The 26,506-nt window shown below is 47.8% G+C and overlaps 1 protein-coding gene across 2 annotated transcripts; it reads right to left on the bottom strand.

The window, feature by feature from the left end:
- Positions 1 to 1,607: 1,607 nt before the first annotated feature.
- On the bottom strand, positions 1,608 to 20,334 carry GFAP (glial fibrillary acidic protein). Of its 2 annotated transcripts, XM_033169947.1 has the most exons (9): positions 19,782 to 20,334; positions 15,542 to 15,602; positions 15,143 to 15,238; positions 12,897 to 13,058; positions 11,111 to 11,236; positions 9,550 to 9,770; positions 7,859 to 7,902; positions 5,576 to 5,661; positions 1,608 to 2,052 (listed from the first exon to the last, which is right to left on the bottom strand). In XM_033169947.1, the coding sequence occupies exons 1-9, from the start codon at positions 20,282 to 20,284 to the stop codon at positions 2,011 to 2,013; spliced, it is 1,341 nt and encodes a 446-aa protein (XP_033025838.1). In that variant the 5' UTR covers positions 20,285 to 20,334; the 3' UTR covers positions 1,608 to 2,010. The 2 variants fall into 2 exon arrangements, with proteins under 2 accessions (XP_033025838.1, XP_033025839.1); XM_033169948.1 differs by lacking the exon at positions 5,576 to 5,661.
- Positions 20,335 to 26,506: the final 6,172 nt, after the last annotated feature.

Raw genomic sequence — 26,506 nt, 5'->3', positions numbered from 1 at the left:
TCTCTCTCTCTCTCTCTTCTGCCACACCTCCGCCCTTCAGTATCATTCACATCAGCCTTCAAAATTTGCCATGGCACAGCATCCCTCTATATATGTTATTGAGAGACACACTATTTTCTGCAGATTGCTTAAACTGCTAGTAGCTCTCACAATAATACACCTGTCTCACCCATTTACCTGGGTCAAGGGGTGGGTGGGGATGGGGAGCTCATGAGGAGCTCAACTAGCAGGGGTGAGTGAACCTCACATTTTTGGTGTCTCTTCATTTCTCATTTTTCCAGTCCTCAGTTTAGTTCCCCACAGTTCCACATCTGTTTATGATTATGATTATTATGTTATTATAATCATCATCATCTTCAGAGTTTTAGTGCATAGTCTTCCTAATGTACACATTTTTGCAAAGCAATTTCCCCTAATATGCATTTTTGCACTATCTTTTCACTAACCTATGCCCTTTTACGCACTTTTAACCCCGGTATATGCATATCTATACACATTATTCGGCTGGGGAATGGAAAAGGATGGCCATGTTTCAGTTTGCAAAGTGTTCTGAAAAGTGTGATTTTGGCAAGTTCCCCTTTAAATCATATCTGAATCCCATTTCTCCTCTATTACTTGGCTAGCAATTGGCCTGGATGTGTTGCGGGTGGGTAACCCTAAGGTTGATAAGAGGCTGCAAAATTCCAGACTCTTCCTAATGGCTTCTAAACCTCAGAGGGAGTTATGGAAAGAAGGCAGAGGAGAAACCCCAAAAAGCCAGAGGCTGCCTCTTGAAGAAAGAAGATAAAGGAAGTGTGTATTTGTTGACTAGGTTCTTAAGGCTTTTCTAGTATGACATGACTAAGTTTTGAGGGGTCTGGGGTGCCAAGACTGTGAGAAGCTCCAACACATGTATTTGACTATGTGTAAAACACAGGTTGCATCAATTTAGAAGGTGCCCAAAGGCTACTGTAGGGGTTAAGCATTGAACTAGTATCGGGGAGACCCAAATTCAAATCCCGCTTGGCCAGGAAGCACACCAGGGGCCACCAACCTTGCTGCAGATTAGACGATGAGAAGAGATTGTGGTGGAGGCCCACAGGTTATAGGGAAAAGCAAGGCGGGTGGGGTGGAAACTGCAGCCACCAGCCAACTTTGACTAGTATCCTTTTCCAACTCCAAATCTAGCAGGGGGAAAAACTTCATACATGAACAAAACTCATCCAATGCAGGAGCAAACTAGCTGACAGGGAAAGCTTTAACTTTTTAAATAAGCTGTCATATGGGAAGAACGGCAAAGACCCCTCTCCTGATGTGGTCCTGATAACCCCCCACTCTACCCCACAGTGTTTATTAGCACTGGGAGGGAAGCTCCCAATTTCCCCCTCAGCAAGACATCTTTAACAGCTTTGCGTCACAGCTAAACATTAAGAAGGGACCGTTTTCACTATTTTGGGATAATTTGCAAGGTGAATTGCTATCTTGTCACATGCATTTCTTAAGGACACGTGTTATATTTCTGGGGAGACAAGCTAACTTCCTACCATTGTACCCCTTTAAAAGCCTCCCTTCTAGGCCTCTCTCTCTCACACACACACCCCTCTCCCATCATCAACAGTAAACACGGATCCTATTCATTATTAGGTTTATTGAGAAGCAGCAGGTTTTGGTGTTAAGCCCAAGGCGGATAACATCTAGGAGAGCTACAGCCCAGTCTAAACACGGTGCCTCATTTGGACACAGTGAGGGAAGCATACAAGATGCGAGAAAGCGGGTGGGCCCCAAACCCCACCTGAAGCACCAGGCAACTGAGGCCCAAGAGGCAGCAGCCGGTTATACTTTCTCAGCAATAGTTAAATTTGCAAATGTTTCCCACCCCTCGTAGCAGCGGCATATTCGGTGTGCGGAGCTGTTTTGGGGCCATAGCCCTGAAGCGTCAGAAAGGGAGGCAAGCTTCTCCTAACATCCTACAGCTACAGGCGTCTCCTCCCTTCCTTCGCTGGTGTGGCTTTTACTTCGCGCCCGCTGGCTTCACACCACTTCCTTGTGCTCCTGGGTTGACTCCTTGATCACCTGCAGGCAGAGTGGGGAGAAGAATGGGAGGGAAGTCATTCGCCCTGCTTGGGTCTTAACCTAGCTTTCAGCAGCCACAAAACAGCTCCGATTCATTTTGAAACTTTGTGTGCTCCCTTCTAAATGCTTCAGTTTCCTATTGCTTACTCCCACCTGCCCCCTAAAAATCAAAATCAAAGCAGGGTCTTTGGCAGCACAGGACTAGTAACTTGATGGTTGATGCACAAGATTATTGCCAATACTGGTGACACTTAATTGAAAATTTAAGCACAGCCCCTCCAAGTGTCCCTATTTTCCAGGGACAGCCCTGGCTTGATAGCTGTCCTGGTTTCTGATTTGATCCTGGAATGTCCCACTTTTCTTTAGGACATCCCAATTTGCATTGGTGAAATGTTGGAAGTTATGGTGTTATGCGACGCACCGAGCCAAGGAGCTAAGTAACTCTACAACATTTAGAAAACATCTGAAGGCAAACCCGTATGGGGAAGTGTTTTTTTCAAAAAATGTTTAATGTTTTATTATGTTTCTATATATGTTGGAAACTGCCCAGAGTGGCTGAGGCAACCCAGTCAGATGGGCGTGGTAACAACAACAACAACAATAGTATTAAATAGGACATCCCTATTTTCAGTGGATAAATGTTGGAGGGTATGGAAAGCAAGCTTTCTTTTTTATGTTCTAGCTATATCTATTTAACTCCAAAAGGTCATGGTTTGTTTTCCTGGATGGAAGTAAACCAGCAGGGCAGATCTGGAAAATGTACCAGCGGAGGAGAGGAGATTTAAGCCCCCATCCTGGCAGGAGAAGAAAGAAGGAAACAATGAGGGCCTAGCTCAAATTTGAGGCACGTACATGACTTTGCAGCAGTTCAGCTATATGTATATTTAAATGCATAGTAAGGAGCAAAAGGGCTGGTGTAGCTATCAGCCACAAGAGACAAAGCAATGAAACGGGAAGTCTCCACTTTGAATCTGCCACGGATCTGTTCACTAAGCGGTCTTAGCCAAGCCACTTTCTCTCAGCCTCTCATCCACATTACGGGGATAATAGTACACTGGTACTTTGGTTTAAGAACAGCTTAGTTTATGAACAACTTGGATTAAGAACGCTGCAAACCTGGAAGTAGGTTTTTTGGTTTGTGAACTTTGCCTTGGAAGCAGAACATGTTGAATGTGTTCCATTTGTAAATTGAGTTCCCCGCTGCTTTGGTAAAGCACACCTTGGTTTAAGAATGCTTTGGTTTAAGAACGGACTTCCGGAACGGATTAAGATAGTAAACCAAGGTACCACTGTACTGGCTTACCTTTATAAGGCCGCTGTGAGAATTATAACAAGATGCTATATTTTATTTATTAAATTTGTACACCACCCCATACCCATAGATCTCGGGGTGGTTGACAACGCAACAATGCGTGAAGCACTTTAGAAGAACTAGGTAAATATTCAGGATTATCCCAAATAACTATTTACACCCCACCACACACATCTTCTGTGCACAGTGGGAAGCTATGGACTACTGCAATGCGCTCTATGTGGGACTACCTTCGAAGGCGACCTGGAAACTACAACTAATCCAGAATGTGGCAGCTATACTGGTGACTGGGAGTGGCCACCGAGAACTACATTGGCTCCCAGTACGTTTCCGAACACAATTCAAAGTGTTGGTGCTGACCTTTAAAGCCCTAAACGGCCCAGTATACCTGAAGGAGTGTCTCCACCCCCATCATTCAGCCCGGACACTGAGGTCCTCCTCCGGGGGAGTTCTGGCAGTTCCCTCACTGCGAGAAGTGAGCTTGCAGGGAACCAGGCAGAGGGGCTTCTCGGTGGTGGCACCCACCCTGTGGAACGCCCTCCCATCAGATGTCAAGGAAATAAACAACTACCTGACTTTTAGAAGACATCTGAAGGCAGCCCTGTTTAGGGAAGTTTTTAATGTTTGATGTTTAATCACTATTATTATTATTATTATTATTATTATTATTCTGTTGGGAGCCGCCCAGAGTGGCTAGGGAAACCCAGCCGGATGGGTGGGGTATAAATAATAATTATATATATATATATATATATATATATATATATATATATATATATATATACACACACACACACATACATACATATATATACTTATATATTATAATTAATAATAATAATAATAATAATGGCCCGATACTTTCCAGGTTTGTTATTCTGCTCTGTTCAATACTCCAGACTAAGTATTTCCTCAACAGTCAGCTCAGATCAAAGGTCTTGCAAGCTATGCAGTATCTCAGGCTGAGCAGAGTGCACACTGAGGGAATAAAGTCTTGTCAGGAGCACAGCTTCATCCTTGCAGTATAACTTTTGCCTGCTGACCAGCACTGACTAATTTTTTTATAAGCACTAGCAGGCAATGCAGAAAAGCAGACCCGTCATTCTGCCATCTGGCACACACTGTCTCTATAGCACCAGAACTTTAATTACTTATTCCCAAGTGCCTGCTCACTCTTTTCTTTTTAAATACTTTATTTGCCATTGTTTTTACTGACACTAGAACAGGAACTGAAATACAGTCCATCAAGATGCATAGATCTATGCTGATGGGCAAACCATTCCCCGAACCCCAAACTTGGAAAAGCTTGCTGTGACCGTGTTAGAGAATTCATTCTCCCATCCATTTTGACTCATGTTCTAGCCAGCCATCTCGACACCAATTCTGGAAGGAAGAAAAGTCATTTTCTATTGCCCACAAGCCTGATGGTAAGTTATAAATCTCACTCATGTTTCCATCATCGTAAACCGGAGGCGTTGGCAGAGAGACCCAAGGGGATGAATGCCAACGAGAAATATCAAGTGTTACACATAGGAAGAAGGAACCCCGGTTTGTGCACAAGGACAACTAGTGAGCACGCCTGAGGGAAATGCGTAGTCTCCAATGGATAACAAACAGATGCTAGTCATTTGGTGCTTCAGCTCCAAAGCCCAAGACCATTGCTGGTTGGTTGTCTCCAAACAGAAACATCAGACCCAAGACGTAAGAAGTTACAGATAATTACACTGCTTTTCTCAGTGCCGGGGAGCACTCATTAAGGGCCCTGGGTAGCACCGTGAAAGAAAAAAAATACTGATAAATTGAAATAGGATGCAGAGGGAAAGCTATGAAGATGATAGGCAGAGGTTCTAGAAGACAAAGCCTACCAGGAAAGGCAGAAGGAGGCTGGTATATATAGTCTCAAGAAGCCAAGAGATCTTGGAAGATTAAAAGGGCTACAGTCACTCACCAATGACAAGATTAAAACTACAGAGAGGAAGGAGAAGTTTGAATATTAGGAAGAATTTCCTAAACTATGAGCAGTTCAGCGACAGAGCACGATAACGAAGGAGACTGAGGAATCTATTTCCTGGAGGATTAAAAATAAAATGAGCGGGACAGGCATGTCCATAGATTCTACAGGTGTTTGGAAAGAAAGGGTTGGATTTCTAGATCTTTCAATCATTTGATCAGAAAACCAAGGCTCCAGAGGCCTGGGTAGCTTTTGCCTACCTCTCCATCTCTTGTCTCCACTGTTTTGACCACAATACTCCTCTTCAGGTGGGCCTCAGAAACGGACTTTGTGTCCAGGCTGGTCTCTGGTGAGGAGGGAAAGAACAGCCCAGTCATTGTCATAGTGTGGTAGCTACTGAATTGTGACCTGGAGAAGGCACACACTGCTCATCTGTGATAGACTTTGAGTTAGCCCGCGAGACCACAAGGAAAGAAACAGAAGGAAATGCTGAGGGTATAGGAGAACGTTTGTGAGAGAGAACGGTATCAAACGGTGAACTAAAACTTCTGCACTCTGATGCAGCTGCAGTGAAGGGCAACCAGAGTCAGGGAAAGCGTGGGGGTGGGGGGAGAACTTACCAGGTAGTAGGGAGCCATCACTAGATCTAAGTGATCCTAAATTGTAGCACCTTGACCTTGACCGACAAACATCTCAGTAACAGGCATACAAATTCCTCTTTAAGGAGTTTTCCTTTCAGAGGTTTTTCAAGCAGCCTCCCATATGGCAACAAGAACAACCAAAGTGATCACAAAGAAGAATCAAAGTGGAACAGAGGTGTGCAATGAAATCAAATCTTGCAGCAGCTGGCACAGAAGAGAACTGGTGTGGCACCCCTGGTTATGTTTACTGGAGTTAAGTACTATTGTAAACAGGGACGCGGGTGGCGCTATGGTCTAAACCACTGAGCCTCTTGGGCTTGCCGATCAGAAGATCGGCGGTTCGAATCCCCGCAATGGAGTGAGCTCCCATTGCTCAGTCCCATCTCTTGCCAGCCTAGCAGTTTGAAAGCACGTCCATGCAAGTAGATAAATAGGTACCACTGCGGCAGGAAGGTAAAAGCGTTTCCACACGCTCTGGTTTCCGTCACGGTGTCCCATTGCGCCAGAAGCGGTTTAGCCATGCTGGCCACATGACCTGGAAAGCTGTGGACAAACGCTGGCTCCCTCGGCCTGAAAGCGAGTTGAGTGCCACAATCCCATAGTCACCTTTGACTGGACTTAACCATCCAGGGGTCCTTTACCTTTACTATTGTACCCAATGGGACTTGCTCTCCAAGACAAGTAAAGACGCACAGAACATCAGTCAAAGAGTGAACTGGGAAGTTCCTGGTTCGAAGCTAGTATTAGCCGTGGCCTTGAAACAAGCCTTGCTGATGGGAGATGGATATCAGGAGGATAGGAGTGTAGGAAACGACTTCATTGGATCTCAATTAATTTCCGAACATTTCAGTTTTAGGAAGGTTTTTTGGCATATAGGAAGCTGTTTTAATCCAGGGGTCCCCAACGCAGCAGCTACATTTGCCTGTATCTCCTACAGCGCACACAAGAGGTGTCAGTAAATACCCCATCAAAAAACCACAGTGCGTAGGGAGACTGTTTGTTCTTCCTGCTCAGCTCCTCTTTGCAGCCTCTCCTAGATTGCACATGCCCCACCTTACAGATATCTGCATTTCATTGGGTGCCAGGATTAGAAACCCACGCTCCCTCCCTTCCTGTTTTGAAAAAGGAGAGGCAAAGAGCTTTCTCTCTGCAGTGCAGTTGGATAATTTTGGACTCTGAACTTAAATGATCTTACAGGGGTGGGGTGCTTTTAGATGGCAATGTGCATTGCTACACTCAAAACGTGGTAATCCTACAGAGTTTGGGGTCCCTCCTGCTCATTCCATTGGGTGGGATCCCTGCACTTCTGCCCTGAAGTCGTCCCTCCAATGGTGTCACTGGTTTTCAAAGATAAATAGTAAAATAGACAGGAGCCAGAGGCTTTTAAATACAACCTCTCTCCCCTTTCCTTCCTCTTGCTAATGAGCGCCTGTTGTTGATATTCGCAGCTCCCGTGACCCAAATGCTGTGTGACCCACTTGCAACCCCTTCCTCATCCTGCTTCTAGCCTGCCAAAAGGCATCTTTGAGGTCAGCAATAGAACAATGAACTAGGAAGGCCTTTAGGATTGATCCAGAAAGGCACGAATATGATTAAGGTGGTATCGGTGGAGAAAGGCAGCGGCAAAGCAGAAGACAATAGAAGTTTCCCAATACGTATTGGTCTTACTACCTTTGGAATAGATTAGGCGCAGTGGCGGCACATTCCATTTCGCTGCTTGATTCAAAACAGGAAGCGCTGCCCTGCCCTGCTGCCACTACCATACCTGCCACTGCCACCACCTGCCCCACCTGCTCTGCTGCCACACAGCCTGCCACACTTAGTGGTTCACACTGTAATGCTGCCTCATTTGCGTGTGGTCACATGGCAACAGCCATCATCGTGACAGAATGGGTTCCTTACCTCGGATCTGAAGGTTGGAGAAGGTCTGCACTGGAATGGTGATCCTGCAAAGACACAAGGAAGAAAAGGGAAAGAGAGTGGGTTTCCGAATCAGTCCCAGGGCCAGCCCACTGACGAGGCAGGCTAAAGTCGCAGCCTCAGGTGGTGGAACCGCAAGAGGAGGCAGCAGTAGCTGCTGAGATCTCACAAGACCTTGCCAAAATCTGAAGAGATCTCATGTGCTCCATTTGATCTTGCAAGAGCTCCATGAGATCTCAAGAGATCTCACCAGAACCCGCTGTCATTGCTGCTGCTTCGTGGGTCACAGGACACAACTCAAATAAGGGTGGCTTTGGTGACGAGTGCGGGGCACCAGATTCCCGCTTCGCCAGGTGGCGAATCAGGATGAGCTGCCCCTGATTGGTCCTAATTCTCTCAATCCTTCCCCAACCTTGCATCTTTAATTAATTAATTCCAGGTTTTGTACTGGATAAGCAGCAGAGCCAAAGTAGCTCAGGTGAGAAGAACAAATCTCACAAAATGGCTGATCCAGCAGAAGTAACATGGCAAACAACAATCTTCCCCGGCTTGTTTTGGACTACCACTCCCATCAGCCACAGCCAACCTGGCCAGTGGTCATGGGTGATGGGAGCAGTAGTCCAAAATGCCTTGAGGTGGAAAAGAACAACCGTTTTTCTGACTTAAGGACAACACCAAGCAGAGGTTTCACAGGAATCACTTGGTCATATTCAAATGCTATTTGGTACGAGTCACCCCCAGGTCTACTGGAGGGTTTTAGCACAGTGGATCCTGGATATAGAACCTACACAGTTACACATTGGATCAAGGAATTCTTGTTCCCCTGGAAGATCAGATTCAAAGCAACAGTACTTGGTAATATTTCCAATATTAAACCAGAGAGTGTGACTAGGTAAAAAGGTAAACGGACCCCTGGACAGTTAAGTCCAGTCAAAGGTGGCTATGGGGCTGCGGCGCTCATCTCGCTTTAAGGCTGAGGGAGGCAGCGTTTGTCCACAGACAGCTTTCCAGGTCATGTGGCCAGCATGGCTAAACTGCTTCTGGTGCAATGGGACACCGTGATGGAAACCAGAGCGTGTGGAAACACCTTTACCTTCCTGCCGCAGCGGTACCTATTCATCTACTTGCACTGGTGTGCTTTCAAACTGCTAGGTTGGCAGAAGCCTGGACAGAGCAACAGGAGCTCACCCCATCGTCTGACTAGCAACAAGATGACTTGGAGGCTCATTTTTTAAAATTACCCTTATGAGACCCATCCAAGTTTAGAGGGAGGCCTGGTCTCTCATTGAAGCAGAATGAACTGGAAGACTCCTAAGACAATAAGAATCGACTATACCACTTTAGATTATGGGTGGGACTTGCCATTTGTAAGTGTTCACAGCCCAGCCCATTTCCCACTGTGCTGATTCCCTACTTGTGGGGAGTTGTGTATATTTAACACACTGCTAACATTTAAAATGGGACCCCCTACCTGTAGCCTGAAGTGGTACGGTCCATTTAACCGCCAAGACTCAGCCACCTCATTTGGCTACATATATGTAGAACAAGCCTAAGACGCAGGGCTTTTAAGGAGCTTTGTATTGCTCTGACAGGGCTGACCCCTAGCAGGATCCCCAGCAATTACATGTAAAATATGTCACAACACTGTGGCTATGGGAGTTTCTGGGCGCTACCTGCTTTCCTCCCCCTCCAAGAGTTTGCGGTAGGTGGCAATCTCAATATCTAAAGCCAGTTTGACATTGAGGAGGTCTTGATATTCCTGGAGGTGACGAGCCATTTCCTCCTTGAGGCTGCGGGTGTCTTCTTCCAGCCGAATCACTGTGTCCTGGTAGGCGGCAGTGTCGAGGGCATAGCGGTCTTCCATTTCCCTCAGCTGCCTCTCCAGAGATTCGTTCTGTAATGAGGACAAGGGAAGTGTCACCGGCGAATGCAACAAAACAAGCGGTCTGTTACTAACCTGCAGAGGGGAAGGGGCATCCTGAGCCCGCAGCTGACGTCGGGAGGTTATCGCCCGTGCCGTAAGCCATGTCAGCAACATCCATGTTGGACCCGGCTCGGAGGCTGAAAGTGACATGCATTCTGGGAATATATACCTTTCGCTCATTTCCCTTATGAACTACATTCAGATCCTGCCTTTCTGCCAAAGCGCTCAAGGCGGTTCGCAGCTGACCAATAATGGCTCACGACCCAAAGGGGCATAAGCAATGAGGAACGGCACTCTATGTGGGGCTACCTTCGAAGGTGACCCGGAAACTACAACTAATCCAGAATGCGGCAGCTAGCCTGGTGACTGGGAGTGGCTGCCGAGACCATATAACACCGGTCCTGAAAGACCTACATTGGCTCCCATTACGTTTCTGAGCAGGGATGCGGATGGCGCTGTGGGTTAAACCACAGAGCCTAGGGCTTGCTGATCAGAAGGTCGGTGGTTCAAGTCCCCGCGACGGGGTGAGCTCCCGTTGCTCGGTCCCAGCTCCTGCCCACCTAGCAGTTCAAAAGCACGTCAAAGTGCAAGTTGATAAACAGGTACTGCTCTGGCGGGAAAGTAAACGGCGTTTCCATGTGCTGCTCTGGTTCGCCAAAAGCAGCTTTGTCATGCTGGCCACATGACCCGGAAGCTGTACGCTGGCTCCCTTGGCCTGTAAAGTGAGATGAGCGCCGCAACCCCAGAGTTGTCTGTGACTGGACCTAATTAATGGTCAGGGGTCCCTTTACATTTCTGAACACAATTCAAAGTGTTGGTGCTGACCTTTAAAGCCCTAAACAGCCTCGGCCCAGTATACCTGAAGGAGCGTCTCCACCCTCAAAGTTCTACCCAGACACTGAGGTCCAGCTCTATTAACATCTAAAAAGGTGTACCTTATAAGAAATTTGCAGCAAAATGCTAATGAATTTTCATGGAGTGGTTTCTGTGGGCAGGAAGGAATGCCAGTCATGTGGGGCAGGGGTGGAGGGGGAGGTACAGGTTATCCGTTCCAACTGGTTGCATCAGATAGTGAGGTGAGACAGCCAGGCCTCCTCCACTGCCTCAGCTGGGACCAGCTGCCATTTGTCACCTCCCCTCCTATTGGTGGCCAATTCCATTTGACTGCGGCCGAGGGAGAGGTGAGGCCTTCTCCATTGGCTAAGTCGGGAACCAGAGACGGGTGAACCTGTCGATTCTGGTTTCTCTCCATTTCTCATTTCCCCAATCTTAAACTCGCTTCCCCAAATTTCCGCAGCGACTCCACCTACCGATCCCCTCAGCGACTCCAGGTCACAGGTGAGGGACTGCAGCTGCCGGCGGTACTCGTTGGCTTCTTGCTTGGCGAGACGCAGGGCCTCGATGTTTCGTGCCGCTGCATCGGTCAGGTCTACAAACTACCAGGAGGAAGTCAGATTAAAACACGAGTGGTTAACGTTCTGTTTTGTGCCTCAAGGAACACATTCACGCACATGTGCACTCACACCGGCGCACAACCCTCTCTCCACAGCTGATCTGGGCAGATCATCTATGGGGGGTGGGCAGGCTGTTATTGCCCCCCTCTCTGTCTCATCCATGATCAATCATATGACCAGGGAGAGGGCAGTTTGTGTCCACATAAGTGTGCTATACCCACCCCAGTACTGTATCCAGGGCCTTTTTTCCAGCTGGAATTGCTGGAACTCAGGGGTGGAGGAAGGGGTATGTGGTGGATGCAGGCCGCCCCGGGTGTCACCACTGAGGGGGGTGTCAAAATGCCGGGCAGCACTCACCGCGGGGCCTGCAGCGTGCCCGAGCCACGAGTCTCTCCTGGGAGTGACACAGTGGCTTGGGCGCTTGCAGGCTCCACTCTGCCCCAAATGGTCTGCCCGCTGCCTCCCCCTCAGCTGTAGAGTGGCTGAGGGGGAGGAGGCAGGCAGACTCCTTAGAGGCCCCGCGGAGCGTCCTGCCCTGGCTTGCCCTGCCTCCATGAGAGGCTGGGCTGGCCCCGCCCCTGGGCGCAGGGCACGCGCTGCCCCAGGCGCCCAATCAGATTGCTCCACCGCTGAACTCAGTTCCGGCACCTCTCAGGTGGGCGCCATTGCCATCCTAAAAGAACAAGGGAGGTGTTCATGCTCAGTTCTGGCACCTCTTTTTTTAGAAAAATAGTACTGACTACATCTAAATGGCATTTCCGTGCACTGCTCTGGTTCGCCAGAAGCGGCTTAGTCATGCTGGCCACATGACCCGGAAGCTGTACGCCGGCTCCCTCGGCCAGTAATGCGAGATGAGTGCCACAACCCCAGAGTCGTCTGCGACTGGACCTAACGGTCAGGGGTACCTTTACCTTTACATCTAAATTACTGCTTCTAATAACCCAACTTTACAAATGTGTTTATTGATATCTACTTTAATGTCCCCCCTTGTTTTGCTGCTGCTGTCAACATCAGTAAGGTCTTGAGGGGAAGGGTTTTTTGTTTGTTTTTTTGAGAGGGGCTGGATTAGGCCCCCAAACTGGCGATTATCAACCCCTGGTTGAAAAGGTTGTGTCGCCGGAGCTTATACTTGATCACCACTGTGACCTTCAAACACTTCACCTCCATTCCTGACAGAGAGCAATTGTGCTCGAATTTTCATGCATTATGGAAGTCCATGGTTTCTCCACCAAATGGAAGCACCCAAGGAAGTATCTCGGAGAAAAGGCACCTGTTATCACAGGTGTTTGGAGCAACCATTGCTGGTATGGGCTAGAAATGTCATTTGTAAAATAAATTTAAAAATGCACATGATTTATTTTGAATAGTGAAGAAAAAGACCAGGGTGACACTTGCATCCTGTGCTTCCAGCACTGAAAGCTGGCACTAGCCATGCATGCAACCAGAAGTCTCATCCACACCATCCCTTCCACCCCTTACTGCCACCTTCCAAAGCATCTCAATGGTGCAAGGCCCTGTTTGTTTGGAATGGGCAATCTGAGTGGCAGCCCCATTCAGTTGGAATGCTAGTCAGAGCTGTGCTGGACTGGGAATCCTCGGTCTTTCACTTTCCCTTGGGCTGGCCTCCACCCTGGTCCCGTACCTTAGACTTGTACCATTCCTCAGTCTCATGCATGTTGTTTGAGGCCATGGACTCGTACTGGATGCGGATCTCGCGCAAGGCAGATGTCAAGTCCGGCTTGGCCATGTCCATCTCGATGTGGACCTGTTGCTGCTGCAGCTGCTCCTGCAGCTCCTGAAGCTCCTGAGAAGGGGATAGAAGAGTCAGGAATCCAGAAACCTCATACACGGGGCAGGGTTTCCCAAAAACTAGACCAATTCAGACTTTGGAGAACAGATACTCATCAGGGCAAATTCACAAATGTTGGACTTATCCACACTTACCTTTGTGCTTTCCAGGCATGGTCTGAGCTCCATGTCCAAATGCCCTTTTCCTTAATCTGGAGATTTGCCTGCGAAAATCCACTCTTTAAAGCTGAATCGGAGCAAATGGTAATCTGCAGAAACCCTGAATAGGCATTTGCTTCGATTCAGCTTTAAAGAGTGGGTTTTTGTGGGGAAAGCTCTGGAGGTGATGTGTTTCTTCTCTTCCTTTCCTCACTCTCTTCTTCAAGATGCAAGTCATGGAGACAGGACGTGCCTTGTGATAGCTCCCATGTCTGAAGCTACTTTTCTGTACTTCTACCCAAGAATATTTTGCCTGTGTTATCTACAGGTATTATTGCTGCATAAGACAATGCATGACAGAGACCTAGAAACTGTAAGGAAAGCATTTTTAAACTTACTTATCAGTGTGTGTGGTCTATTCATTGCCGAGGGGGGCAGAAGGTGGTCAACTGCTAAACTCTTTGGATACCACTGGGCACCATTTCGAAACAAAATGGCAGACACAGTCTTTCAAGACTGCAGCGATCCCTTCGGACAAGCTAACTAACTTTGGCACAATGGTTCCTGAGATCAGGGAACAGGATTTTGTCTATGTTAGGATACTGTTGGATGCCACTTTGAAACAAGATGGTGGAGTGAGCCTTTGAAGGCTGCACTGATGGTCAGTGAGGGTTGCTGCTGGCTTCTTAGAATCCTAAGCAGTACCGGACACTCCCTGCTCATTGTTTAGATTGAGTGGACATATTTTTGATTTGTGTGTGGAGGGAAGATGTGCCAGCTTAAGAAACCTGGACACCTTTAGGAATACATGGGAAATATAACATCTTCAGGATCAAAGGTTTAGGTGTCGGAAAAACACTCTGGGAAAGACGGCAAACTCCCCATGACTCCGGAGTGTCCTTCCTGTGGCTCTCTCTGGCTGGAATCCCCTATCAGTCCAGAGCGCTGGTAATCTGCAGCCCTTCTCTCTTGAAAAGAACACACAGGTCTTTCAGCATCAAGCAGCAAGAAGAAAGACCCATATGTAGGTCTAAACGACTTTATTTACAGTCTTAAATACAGAAACTCCATAAGCACGCCTGTGTTCTATGGACACCAGTACAGAACTGCGACACTGTAAAAGTGAAACTAAAACACAGTAACACTACTCAGAAGGAAGAGAGATAAGACCAACTTCCTTTCTCACAGTCTAACTCAGACTCATGTGATTTACACCAAACATACTATCATAACAATTCTCTGCTGTAGCAGCATAGGATAGACAAAAATCCCAACATTAGGTTGGTTGGTTGGTTTGCTTGCTTGGTTGCTTGCTTTAAAATTTGCAATCTGCATTTCAACCTGAATGGCCCATAAAGTGAAATGCAGTCCTGTTAACACTGGCAGAGGAAGAGGAGTGCGGGGGGAGCGCACCGCCCCTGGCAGCGCGATCCCGGTGGGGTGCCATCGCGGCTGCCCCCTGCCTGCGATGGCACCAGTGGGGTGCCATCACGTGCCACGTCCTCGCAGGCGGAGAGCCCCGCACCCAGGACGCGTGCCACACCCCTGCAGGCGGTGCACCACGCCCCCAGGGCGCACGCCAGCCCCACTCCCGCCTGCTCTCCACCCCCCTCCCAGTGCCGGAGCATGAAGCTCTTCCACTGCCTGTTAACATACAATGAAATTGAGAAACACCATTAAAAATGAGCCTCACAAAAATGCAGTTAAGAACCCAGAGCCTCTGAGCCAGATGAAGAGTCGGTTGACTTTCCCAGCAATGGGACCGAATAACCAGTTTTCAGTATGTCTCTCTCCCTCTTGCAGGAAACATGGTTTGTTTGTTTGTTTGTTTTGGTAGGCATTAAAGCCAAGCCACGCTGTGGATCTGGGCCTTCAATCTGGCCTATTATCCCAACTGCCTTTCAAGATGGAGGAGCTACAGCTTAGCCCTGTACACCATACCTCCTCGTGGATCTTCTTTAGGAAGTTGATCTCCTCTTGAAGTGATTCAATTTTGCGTTCCAGGTCTATTCGGGCCAATGCAGCGTCATCAACGTCCTGAGAAATGAGAGGGGAGAATGAGGGACATTTTATCTGTTTTGGCCCTTAACGTCATGTACAGGGAGGAAAACGGGACCTCTTGCATGCGCTCTCTCTCTCTTAAAAATAAAGTAAAAGTGGGGTGCCCTGGCATGGGCTAGAGATGGCCCAAATACAGCCCTTCCATGAGACACATGCATGCATGCATGCACATGATGTAGCAAGGAGAAAACTACTTCAGATCAGTTACAAGCTACAAGGCCAACTTGCATTCTCTGGCCATAGTTCCAGGATGGGATTCGTCATTTTTTCCCGCCTCACCTGTCGGTAGGAAGACAAATTGTTCTCAGCTTCAAGGCGCAGATTAATCTCGTCCTGTAACCTTAAATGAGAGAGAGAGAGATGGGGAAATCAGGAAGCTGTGCTGAATTATCGGATCCCTTCTGCAAGGGGCTGAAACCAAGGGGGAAAAACACGTCAAGGTCAAAGTCTCCACAAGGCCCTCAGACCTTTTCTAATCCTGCGCCGTTTATTTGCAAGTTTTCGAACCCTTCAGGCTTTGCATGCAATTAATACAACAAAATAACAATAACAAAAGCAGCGATAATATTAGCATAAGAACAGAGTCCTGCAGGATCAGATTAAAGGGCCAACATTCTGTTCTCAAGGGGGGCAACCGCCCTTGGGGAGCCAACCAGCAGGAGTGCAACAGCACTTTCCTGTCAGGCTTGAGGAATTCTCTCCTTCCTCCCGATGGTTTCAAGAAGCAGGGAGGAAACAAGAAAGCTCTTATAATTTATTCAATCATCACGGTAGAAGACAAAGAATCCAGTCATTCTTCCATGATGGAGTTGCTCACTCTGAGCCCCTCCAACTTCCCTCTCTAGCAACAGCATCTGGCCCTATGAAGCCCCCTCCTCCCCCGTGGTCAAATGTCTCTGCGTCCGTTGCTCTTGCGCTCTTAACGAACGCCGTGTTGTAGGGGACGGTGGATCATCTATGCTGCCTAATGACGTGTCAACTGGCTGCTCTGCCCCCCTCCTTCTCCTAACACCTCATAACTCTGCTGTTCACCTGTCTCTGAGCTGTTATCTCGCTCATAGTTCTGCTGTATTTCAATACTGCCTCCCTCTTCTCTGGCAGCTACAGGAATCTCCACCATTCCATCTCCTCTTCAGACCAGTCCCTGACATCTCCCCATTTCCAATTCCCAGAAACTGGTATTCAGAGGCACATACTGTCTCTGACAGCAGCGGCAAAGCGTAGCCATTGCTAGTAGCTGCCGAAAGCCTTATCCTCCATGAATTTGTCTGTACCCCCATTTAAAACCTTCCAAGTTGGTGACCACCACTGCGTGGAAAGGCATTTCCTTTAGTCTCTCCTTAATCTTCTAAGATCCAGTTCAGCGGATGACCCTGGGATCTAGTGTCATGAGAAACGGAGGAGAACTTCTCTCTATCCACTTTCTCCAAACTATGTAAAATCTACAGTCTCCTTTTTAAGGCATGGCATCCCAGACTGTACACAGCCACATGATCAATTTGCACAACAGTATTATGATATTGGCAGATTTATTTGCTGATCTTGTTAGGTATACACTGTACCAGCTGGAGCTGATAGTAGCTGGAGTCCAAGAAAATCTAGAAGTCTCCATGTCGGCTACCCTGGGCCTGTGCTGTTAGTGGAACACTAGGGCTGGTTGCCAGATCTGCACCTGAGTGCTTTAGTGCTATTAAATGGAGAGAGGATATTGGTGGAAAAGGTTTGGGGCTGGCTATGCCACAGGTCCGTAGCTTGGATGCTAAGCAAGAGGTAATGTTACTTGATCCTTCCTATGCTGAAAGGAAGAATTCATCTCTCCATCTCCCCAGGAGCTATTAGATGTTCCACCTGCAGTTAAGTCCATAAACACTATAGTAACCCATAACCATATTTATCGGCCCACATCTTTGTGTTACTCACTCGTGGCCTCAAACAATAAAATATGCAGCTTTTGGAAACCTTTCCTGTTAATTGCAAAGAGTTGATTTCTTACCACAGGCAACCAGACCAGTGGCTAGCTTGCCTGAAACTCCTGCCTCACCTGCTTTTTAAAATTATCTCTGTGTTATCACATCACACAGCAAACCCCTAATTTTCAACCTTGAATGAGAGTTCCTGGGGATCGCATTTGATCAAGCTGGTGGGCGCATGCCTCACTGTCCACTCAAATGGATGGATCTGTGCCTCCTTGTTGCTAAACTCAGATTCTCTCACATTGGTAACTGTTCCTCTCGTGGGGGGGGGTGTCTTCTAAAGCAGATGTTGGCAGTGCTTTTCTTCGGGGGGAGGGGGGGAAGGGATGGTACTTACCATGAAGCATAGGTGCCAACTCCCTGGGGCCTTGGGTGCCTGAGCACCCACAAAATTCCCCATGAAGGGGCTGGGCACCCACAAATTTTAGTCCAGTGCCATGCAACTGCATGGCACCCACAGCCCTGGGTACCCACGGTCGCAGAGCCAAGCTGGCACCCTTGCCATGAAGTTGCTACAGTAACTGCCGCACTTTTAACCAGTGCTTTTCTGCTGGGTAACATTGAGAACCCCCAGAAAAAAGCACTGGGTGTGGGAACCCCTCCCGATGTTGCTGAGGTTCAACCCCAGCAAACATGGCCAGGAGAGATGTAGTTCAGCAACTTCTGGAGGTCTCTACACTTGCTCTAAAGAATAAGAGATTAGGAAGGTCTCTCCAGGGCTGCAGTTTTAAGGGGAGATTGCACAGGCACCAGTCAGGGATGCTGCACTGTCAATCGTGCACTAAGCAGGGGATTGGACCAGTAGGTGATCTCTTCCAGTTCAATGACTCTGGTGTATCCAATCCCATGGTCAACAGCGGTTGGGATGGACTGCCGTCCCAGGGCCAGATGCTAGCACAAAACATTACGCTGTCAGAGGCACCTGCCGCTGTTGCTGCCCCCCACCTCCTCCACTGTGGAGGCTGCTCCGTCATGGCAAATGGGGCACTGCCCCATCAACCTCCATCCTGATTCCTGGAAGCCCACCTGCCTTTGTGTTTACATCCAATCCAGAGGGTGGCTCTGGATATCTGCTTCCTCCTCCTCTGCCTCAGTTTTGCCCTTGCAGAACTCAGCAGGGAAGAGGATGGGGACAAAACTTGAATCAGTTGGCTCTGCGTGTCATCGGCTCTCTAGCACCACCTACTGTTGGGCTCCCTCCCTTCTGCCCTACCAGCCTCAACAGGCACCAGCCAGCACTGCTCCTCTGAGGTCATTTTAAAAAAGATTTGTGTTTGTGGTCATTTTTGCCGTCACGTTAGCAGCGGCATTCCAGGTGTTCCAGGCCCTCTGTGGCCATCTTTCCTTACAATATCTCATGGAGGAAGCATGGGGGTGGAGTCAATCCGCCAGAACCCTGGAAATACTGTTTAGCGCTTCAAACAACTTACTACTGGCACGCCAGAGATTACTTTAGGAGTGATCCTAGAGGCTATGCCACACAACCAACAGGCTTGTGGTAATTTGCGGTGGACTGGCAGGTAGTTAGAGTTTGCCTTTCCTGGTCTGCCGCTTGAGGCAAGGGGTTTGCCTTACCTAAAGGGCTAGCTCTGGAAGCAAACCTAGTCTGCAATCAAAAAGCTGGCAGATCACTAACAAATGCCCATAGTTTAGCAGTTTTCAGGCTTCCTGCCTTGACGGAAACTTTCCACGTTCACATGGTATACTGGCCAGACCTCTTGGGCCCAAGGAAGCCAACTTGAATGAAATATTGGGGGCCCCAGGTAAGCCCCACCCCGCATAATCAATCACAAGATGCAGAGCACACACCCCAATTGAATGGCAATGCCCCATCAACTTTGGGAAGGCCTTGCCACCCCAAATATTTTACTGGCACCTAGGAGTTGGCTCCTATGCTTGGGCCTAATTATATTTTTCTGTTAATAGAGAATGTGCTATAGATAATATGCCACTCCCCTGCAGCTCTGGCTTGGAAGGGAAGACCGCAAGCTGTCACCAAGGGAAGCTCATTTCTCATGACCGGTCTTTTCATGGAAAACTCCTAATGAGCATCTGAGGAACCCCAGAGTTCCCCAGATGCATTATCTGACACTCCCTGCTCCAGATGGGTCGAGCAAGCAAGCCTAGCCACATGCCACAAAGGAAGGCAAATTTACCCCTTCCAAAACTCTTTTGCCAATATGACCTGGGGGGGAAATCCCACCCCAAAGCCAAACAAGACAGTCAGTAAGACCTTGAGTGTGCAAAGCCCACTCACAAAGGACCCACCCACACCATGCATTTAAAGGACATGCTGTCCCCCCGCCCCCAAGAATCCTGGGAACTGGAATTTGTGAAGTGTGCTGGGAACTGTAGCTTTGTGAGGGATAAATTCCCTGTTCCCACGTGCTTAAAATGCATGATGTGGATGTCCCTCAGATACCTCCAAATCCTCAATTCCCCAAGCCTCTGCATATTGCTTCCTTGCCCCATCTCATTCCCTATTTGCAGGTGCCTCCCCACCCAGCCCAGTCAAAACTTGAAAAGAGACCCTGGAGCTTCCTTACTTTTGCCGGAGATTGTTGAGGTCCTCCAGCAGGTTGTCTCTCTCGATCTCCAGACGGGCCTTGGAGTTGGTGAGCTGGTCGACCTGGTGGCGGAGGTCCCTCACCTCCTCCTGGTAGATGTCGGCCAACTTGGTGGGCTCCTTGTCTCGGATTTGGTTGAGCTCGGCCACCAGGACTTTGTTCTGCTGCTCCAGGAACCGGACCTTCTCTATGTAGCTGGCAAAGCGATCGTTCAGCTCCATCATCTCCACCTTCTCGTTGGTGCGGGTCTCCTTGAATTCGGTGTTGAGGGCATCGGCCAGGGAAAAATCCACCTTGTCCGGGGAGAACTTGGGGCCAGCCCGGAAGCTGAGGCTGGAGGTCTTCAGCTTGGTGACGGAGAGCCTAGTGCCGGGACCTGAAGACAGGTACCTGCGCCCTGGTGAGAACCTCAAGGCGTGGTGGATGGAGGAAGTCTGTGCGCCGAAACGCCTTCCGTAGGATGACAGCCGTTGACCTTCCATGGTCAGGCTTCTTCTCCAGGCTCTGCAAACTCAGACAGATTTCTTTCTGTGTGCTGAAAGGGGTTTTATACAAGAGGGTTAGCCATCCCCCAAGCATATGCGTGTGAAAAGCTGGAGGAGGGAGGGGGAATGGGGTACATGCCAGGCCTTAACATCTCACATCTTCCATGCCAAGCGCCCTGTGCCCTGGCAAAGCAACAAAAGAAAGGCATTGGGCACAAGCTTTGAGCGTTCTTGATGGGAGAAGAGAGCAAATGCTCTTGGACGAGCTACAAGGCCAAAGTCCTTGCCCACCTATGATGGCCACGATCTCCCTACAACAGCAGTGACATGACAACACACGGCAGGCAGCCGTGAGATTGTTAAAGATGAAAAAAGAGGCAGGGAAACATCTCATTTGCCCCAGAATCACAGGCAAGATCATGGAAAAAACACAGCAGCGAAACCAAATTGCCAAAGTGGTTCTTGAAAATGCAAAACCTACTTTTGTCCAAAGAGCTCATTCACACAACAAATGTCACTCCTTTGCATGCTGTTCTGTATGACTAAAACAACCAGGCATTTTACACAAAATGCTTAGATCTTGAGAGGCTCCCAGGCCTCAAGTCTGCCAGTGATATAAATTCTGTACACCAGTGCCTGGCAGACGGCAGATCCAGGATTTTAGGAGATTTGTGGTAGCTCATAAAGCGTTCATGATTCCCAGTTGTTTCACAATGGGAACTTGTCGATATTGCAAATGTTGAAATATTGTATGTGCAGGAATTGGCTGACGGTTAAGGATAAATAAGTTATTAAAAAAAACTATTGTACTATACAGTAAGGTTAACTGTAAGGAATGGAAAGTGAACTAGAAACAACTAGGAAAATAAAGCAGAAACAAGAGGAAACTTTGGACACACCAAGAATGGAGTGCGGGAAAGCAAATTTTGGAAAAGTTGAATTAAATTTGTCTTAATTTGTGGCTGATTTGGTAAAATTTGGAAAATCAATAAAAACGATTCACCAAATTAGGCTGCTGAAACAGTAGGGAAAATCAGGCATGGATTTTTATACGGAAATGAATGTGAGCTCAGTTCTGAAACTCAAAACAAATACCTGTACTAAGATGTAGTCAGAAGTGCCTTCTTCCTTAATTCTAAGTATATCCACACTCCTCTTTCTAAGCCACTATTTCGCACTTGGCTATACCTGGTGGACATTGAGGTTCTAGGAAAAAGCAAAGCAGATGTGCTTCCAGGCAACCTGTTTATTCAACATCCATCCTTATTTGTTTGCCGGGAGATTAGGCAACATTTCTTCAAAGCAACTCCAGTGCATTTCCCTATCGCTTCCCTCATTGCAAACAGTCTGATTTTTTTTGGGGGGGGGGAGTGGATTGGTTGCATTAAGACCTCCCAGTCAACTATAACTGCACAACCTGAATTTGCCAGTATTGTATGTGATTGAATCCCAACCCAGAATAGCAACAGTCTGGAAGCGCCCTTGCTCTCTCTCGAGTCTGGAGTCTGCCCATCGCTGCTGTACACCAAGTGCGCATCAAGAGAAGTGCTGTATTTTGAATCAACTCTGCCTGAGAGCCACATCTCTTTGATATAGACCTCTCATCTCCCGATCCCGATATAAAAGTGGAAGCAGTGGTTACTCAGTGGTCAAGAAAAGGCACTCCAATGTGGTGGACTTGTAAGAAAGTGAGGGAATTAGGGGAAATTATATATTATGAGTTTAAAAAGTGATAATACCCTCCCGTGTGGTGTAGTGGTTAAGAGAGGTAGACTCATAATCTGGTGAACCAGATTCGCGTCTCCGCTCCTTCACATGCAGCTGCTGCGTCACCTTAGGCTAGTCACACTTCTCTGAAGTCTCTCAGCCCCACTTACCTCACAGAGTGTTTGTTGTGGGGGAGGAAGGGAAAGGAGAATGTTAGCCGCTTTGAGACTCCTTCGGGTAGTGATAAAGCGGGATATCAAATCCAAAACTCTTCTCTTGTTCTTCTCTTCCCCAAAACTTGAAGCTTTTCTCTTAGTGGCTATAGGGACAGAAGTCCCCCAAAAAGACGATTCAGCTGTTTATGTATGTGACGACAGCAGCCAGAATTCTGTATGCACAAAAATGGAAGGAATAAGTAGCTACCAGCAAAGAAGAATGGATAAATAAATCGATGGGTTATGCAGAATTCGCAGCTAAAATAAGAGAACCCAGTGATCATTGTTTGGTTGAAGAATGGAGGCCTTTTTCAGACTATTTAAAGAAATACTATAGTATGATGAATTCGCCAGCAGGATTTGAACTATGAACAGCAGATGGAATTAGAGATTACCATATTGTTATTACGGTATAAGAGAGAGAGAGGACAGGGTGCAGCAAGGGGCAGAAATAAAAAAACACCATGGAGAACGGGGTAGAAAGTCAACAAAGCAAAATAAAAAAAAATATTGTGTATTGGAATGTATATGTGATTATTTTTTTTGAAAATTTAAGAAAAATATAACTGAAAAAAAGAAAAGACACTCTACATATGCTCAAGGGAAAGGTAAAAAAGATAAGATTGCCCCTGTGCTTGTGCAGAGTGTCTTTCCCATTGAGTAACTTTCTGCAGCTAGTGCCTGGACGGAAAGGGCTTCATGGCAGAAAGTATTATCTTCCACTTGGTGTTTCAGCATCTTTTGAGACATGAAGCATAGCACACAGCTGCCTTTTCCCCGGTAATCTGTTGCCTGTTCTTACCAAAAGCGCCCAAATGACAGATCTTTGATTCATCTCAGAGGCAGGTTGAGTCAGGCAGCTGAGACGCTAATTAAGAAAGATTTCAATTAAATGTCTCTTCAAAGCCCCTGACTGGCTTTCCACTCCAGTGGTTCTTTAAAGACAGCAAATTCCAAAAACTCTTTCCCGCAAACTTCTGGATTTCTTTTCAGCTTGACACGTCAGCAGGAAATGCATTTAGGGCTGTTTAGACGGAGACAAGGCTGGAGGAGAGGTGGGGGGGGGGAAGGAGGGGCAGAGATTGTGGGTTTAAAGAGTTTTATAAACAGAGGAGCAGAGCAGCTAACACTTGCCTGAAAGCTGCACCCCCTTCATTCAGCTGCCCTCCATGCTAAGCCCAAAGGTGCGAGGGCCTGGTTGCCAAAGAGCACTCTGCACATGTTCAGAGGCACTGCCTGCCTCACAGAATTCAGGTGAAGCTTGGGACAAATGACATCCTAACTAGTTATTTAAAGAACCAAGGTTCCCTGTGTCAGGTTCCCAGCTCAGAAAGGAGAATTTTGAACTTTAAAGGTTTGCGTGTAGATGGAGATCAGGAGGAAGGGCAGAAGGTGGTTAAAGCAGACTCCTAGATTCCTGACTCAGAGAGGAAGGGCTGCAGAGTGGAGTGGTTAAAGCACCCCCCCCCCCAGGACAGTCTGGTGTTGTGCCTCAGAGCTGAGTATCAGTCTTTGCTTCTGAGCTGACAGAACTCTTTAAGGCTCTGATGGGGAAAGCAGAGCAACAAAACACGACTCTCTTTTGTCAAGCATTCCCCCTCCTAATTCCCGTAAACCTCCAGCCTCTGTGACCAAAAACATTTAATTGCACAAGGGCATGGGCACAGCCAAGGGGTTGGGGTGGGGTGGATAGTTCCCCCCCACACACATATCCAGTAAAACAGTAGAAATGTTTAACTAACTGGCCAATCACATCAGTTCTGCCCCTCCTAACAAAAGTCCTGCCACCCCTAACGAAAACCCTGGCTACATCCATGTGCAAGGCTGGGAATCGTTCTACGGGGGAGTAGTGGGGGGAGGCAATGTGCCTTTTTCTCCTTGGGCTCCTTAGGATTCTACGATAAGCAGTGCTTATCGTAGAATTGTAGAGTTGGAAGGAACCACATGGGTCATCTAGTCCAACCCCCTGCAATGCAGGAATCTTTCAGCCAACATGGGGCTCGAACCCGTGACCCTGGGATTAAGAGTCTCGTGCTCTGTGACCCTAAAGTTTACTCAATTGAAGCCCCCGCCCCTTCCTGTTTCTGCCAAGGGTTCTATCTACCTTAGATCAACTCAGCCCCAAAGCAAAGATCCCATCCATCCCTGAAAATTGCCTACAGAGCAAAGGCCGGGGAGGGGGGGAGGCTGAGAAAAGCTGCATTGTCTTCCTAGGGAGCACGCCCACCCTGCCACGAATCTCCCATATGCAATGTCTATGCATCATGAGGGCCGTTCCAGGTTGCGTTTTTACAGTGTGGATCGTAGGAATGACCTGGCCAGGCCTGATAATAATAATAATAATAATAATAATAATAATAATAATAATAATAATAATAATAATAATCCACCTATCTGACTGCTTTGCCCCAGCCACTCTGGGCTGCTCCCCCCCCCAAAAAATAGTTAAAAGCACAATGCAATACTGTTATAAGCTTACAACAATACCACAGACTCAAAACTTCCCTGACCTTCCCTTCAGGACTTGCCAGCCTAACTGCTATGGCATCTCAACTGAGGACGGGCCTTGGGCACGTCCCAGACGCCATTGCAGTCGCACAGGGAAGGGGGAGCATTCGTAGTTGCCAGGCCAGCCGCCTCCCAACCTTTCTTTCTTTTTTTTTTACGCCCTCGCCTGCCACACCTCTGTCCCACAGCCAAGTTCCCAGCCCCCTAACCCCTCGCTCGGCCTCCCCTCCCCTGGCGAAAGCAGCCTCTGTTGACCAAGCCCTGTGCGTCCCTCTGGAGCCGGGAGCCGTCATCCCCACAAAAGGGCCTTATTAATGGGCCCGAGGCCACGCCGCAAGCCCCTGGCCGAGAACACAAGGGGCTCTGTCCACTGGCCGCTGTCTCAAGGTGTCCCATTTTCATGCTCGTCGTGGCAAGATGGATACCCCCCCGCCGGCTCTGCCTCGAGGAGCGCGGTCCGCTGCAGGAACACGCAGTCCCTGAAAGCCTCGGCCTGGGAAGGGGTTGGGTACACAAAAGAAAGCCAAGTTAATGAGGAAAAAAAGCCATCGTTTAAAAGCGGCCTTGGAGGGTTCTTCTGAGAAGTGGAGCAAGCCCAAGGCTTTTTGACACCCCCCCCCACAAGGGGTGCATGACCCAGCGAGGGATTCCAGGGGGTACATCTGGGATCGTGGCCTGGCCTCGTGAGTGACCGAGGGTTGCACTTCCAAGTGGAAGATGCTCTCACATATCCCTCAGCTGCCCTGATAAAACTGGGATATCTCTTTTTTTCACATGGCGCCCAAAAATGGGTGTTTGGGGGGCACTGTGCTCTCATATAAGCTCCGAAAAAACCACATCTCACATGTGGTGGTTTTTTTTTTTTAATTGCTCCTCAGGAAAATTCCAAATGACCAAGTCCCACCTCCCGTTTCTCTCTCTCTCTCACGCACACAGATTCAGGTAGAGCATAGCAAGAGACACACATGAAAAAGCGTAATATTCCCCAACATAATGGAAAGTTAGCTCCAATTTGCACTACTAGATTATGACAGAACCATAGAATTGTAGTTACCAGTATATTAATTTGCTGCTTACTAGCAAAATTTGTCTCAAAGTGACTTACAATAAAAAAGCAATACCACATTTAAAATACATCAGAAGATCGTAGAACATTATAAACTACAAGAGCCTCAACTGCAGTAGCATTGAAAAGGAATCAAACTACCATCTGAAAGATGAACAGGAATTAAGAGTGAAATGCCTGGGTGAATAGTTACATCTTCACATTCAGAGTGCCACCACGGAGAAGGCCTTATATCATTTGTTAAGTTGCAACGGAAGCTGTCCACATGGAAGCATCCTTACATAGCCTTTGAGAGTTTCTCTTGCTATTTTTGCAAACATTGCCAAAAGGTGACTTGTCCACCGTGTTCACCTGTACTCAAGCAATACCTGGCCCCCCAAAAAAGATTGCGACACATTCTGAGGTGGACTCCCAGTTTGTGTGAGGGATGCCGCATGTTATGAGAAACTCACAAACTAGAGATGAACAGCAAGATACAGCAGTGGCAAAGTTGGGGCTCTTCAAATTTCAGGGGCACCCTGTGCAAGGCTAAAATTCTGTGCCCCCCGCCTCTCGTGCTCCATTCTATGGCATTGTTTAGGCGCCCCATGCAGCATGGTGTCCAGCATGGTTGGACATGTCACGCTACCCTAAAACAGCCTCTGGACAGAAGGAGGAGACGATAGAGCAAGATTGGAGCAATTTTAAAGTGTATTTTAAAAAATATTGTAATATTTGTTAAAG

Source organism: Lacerta agilis, chromosome 14 (assembly GCF_009819535.1).
Source record: "Lacerta agilis isolate rLacAgi1 chromosome 14, rLacAgi1.pri, whole genome shotgun sequence".
Classification (NCBI taxonomy): Eukaryota; Metazoa; Chordata; class Lepidosauria; order Squamata; family Lacertidae; genus Lacerta; species Lacerta agilis.
The sequence above is the reverse complement of the archived record's forward strand: the minus strand, read 5'-3'. Positions and strand labels throughout refer to the sequence as shown.

Coding starts and splice junctions, on each gene's coding strand:
- GFAP (XM_033169947.1), bottom strand. CDS start 20,284: ATGGAAGGTCAACGGCTGTCATCCTACGGAAGGCGTTTCGGCGCACAG. Junction 11,237..12,896: donor AGGAATGGTACAAGTCTAAG/GTACGGGACCAG, acceptor TCCTCCTGGTAG/TTTGTAGACCTGACCGATGC. Junction 5,662..7,858: donor CTCCAACCTTCAGATCCGAG/GTAAGGAACCCA, acceptor CCTCCTCACCAG/AGACCAGCCTGGACACAAAG.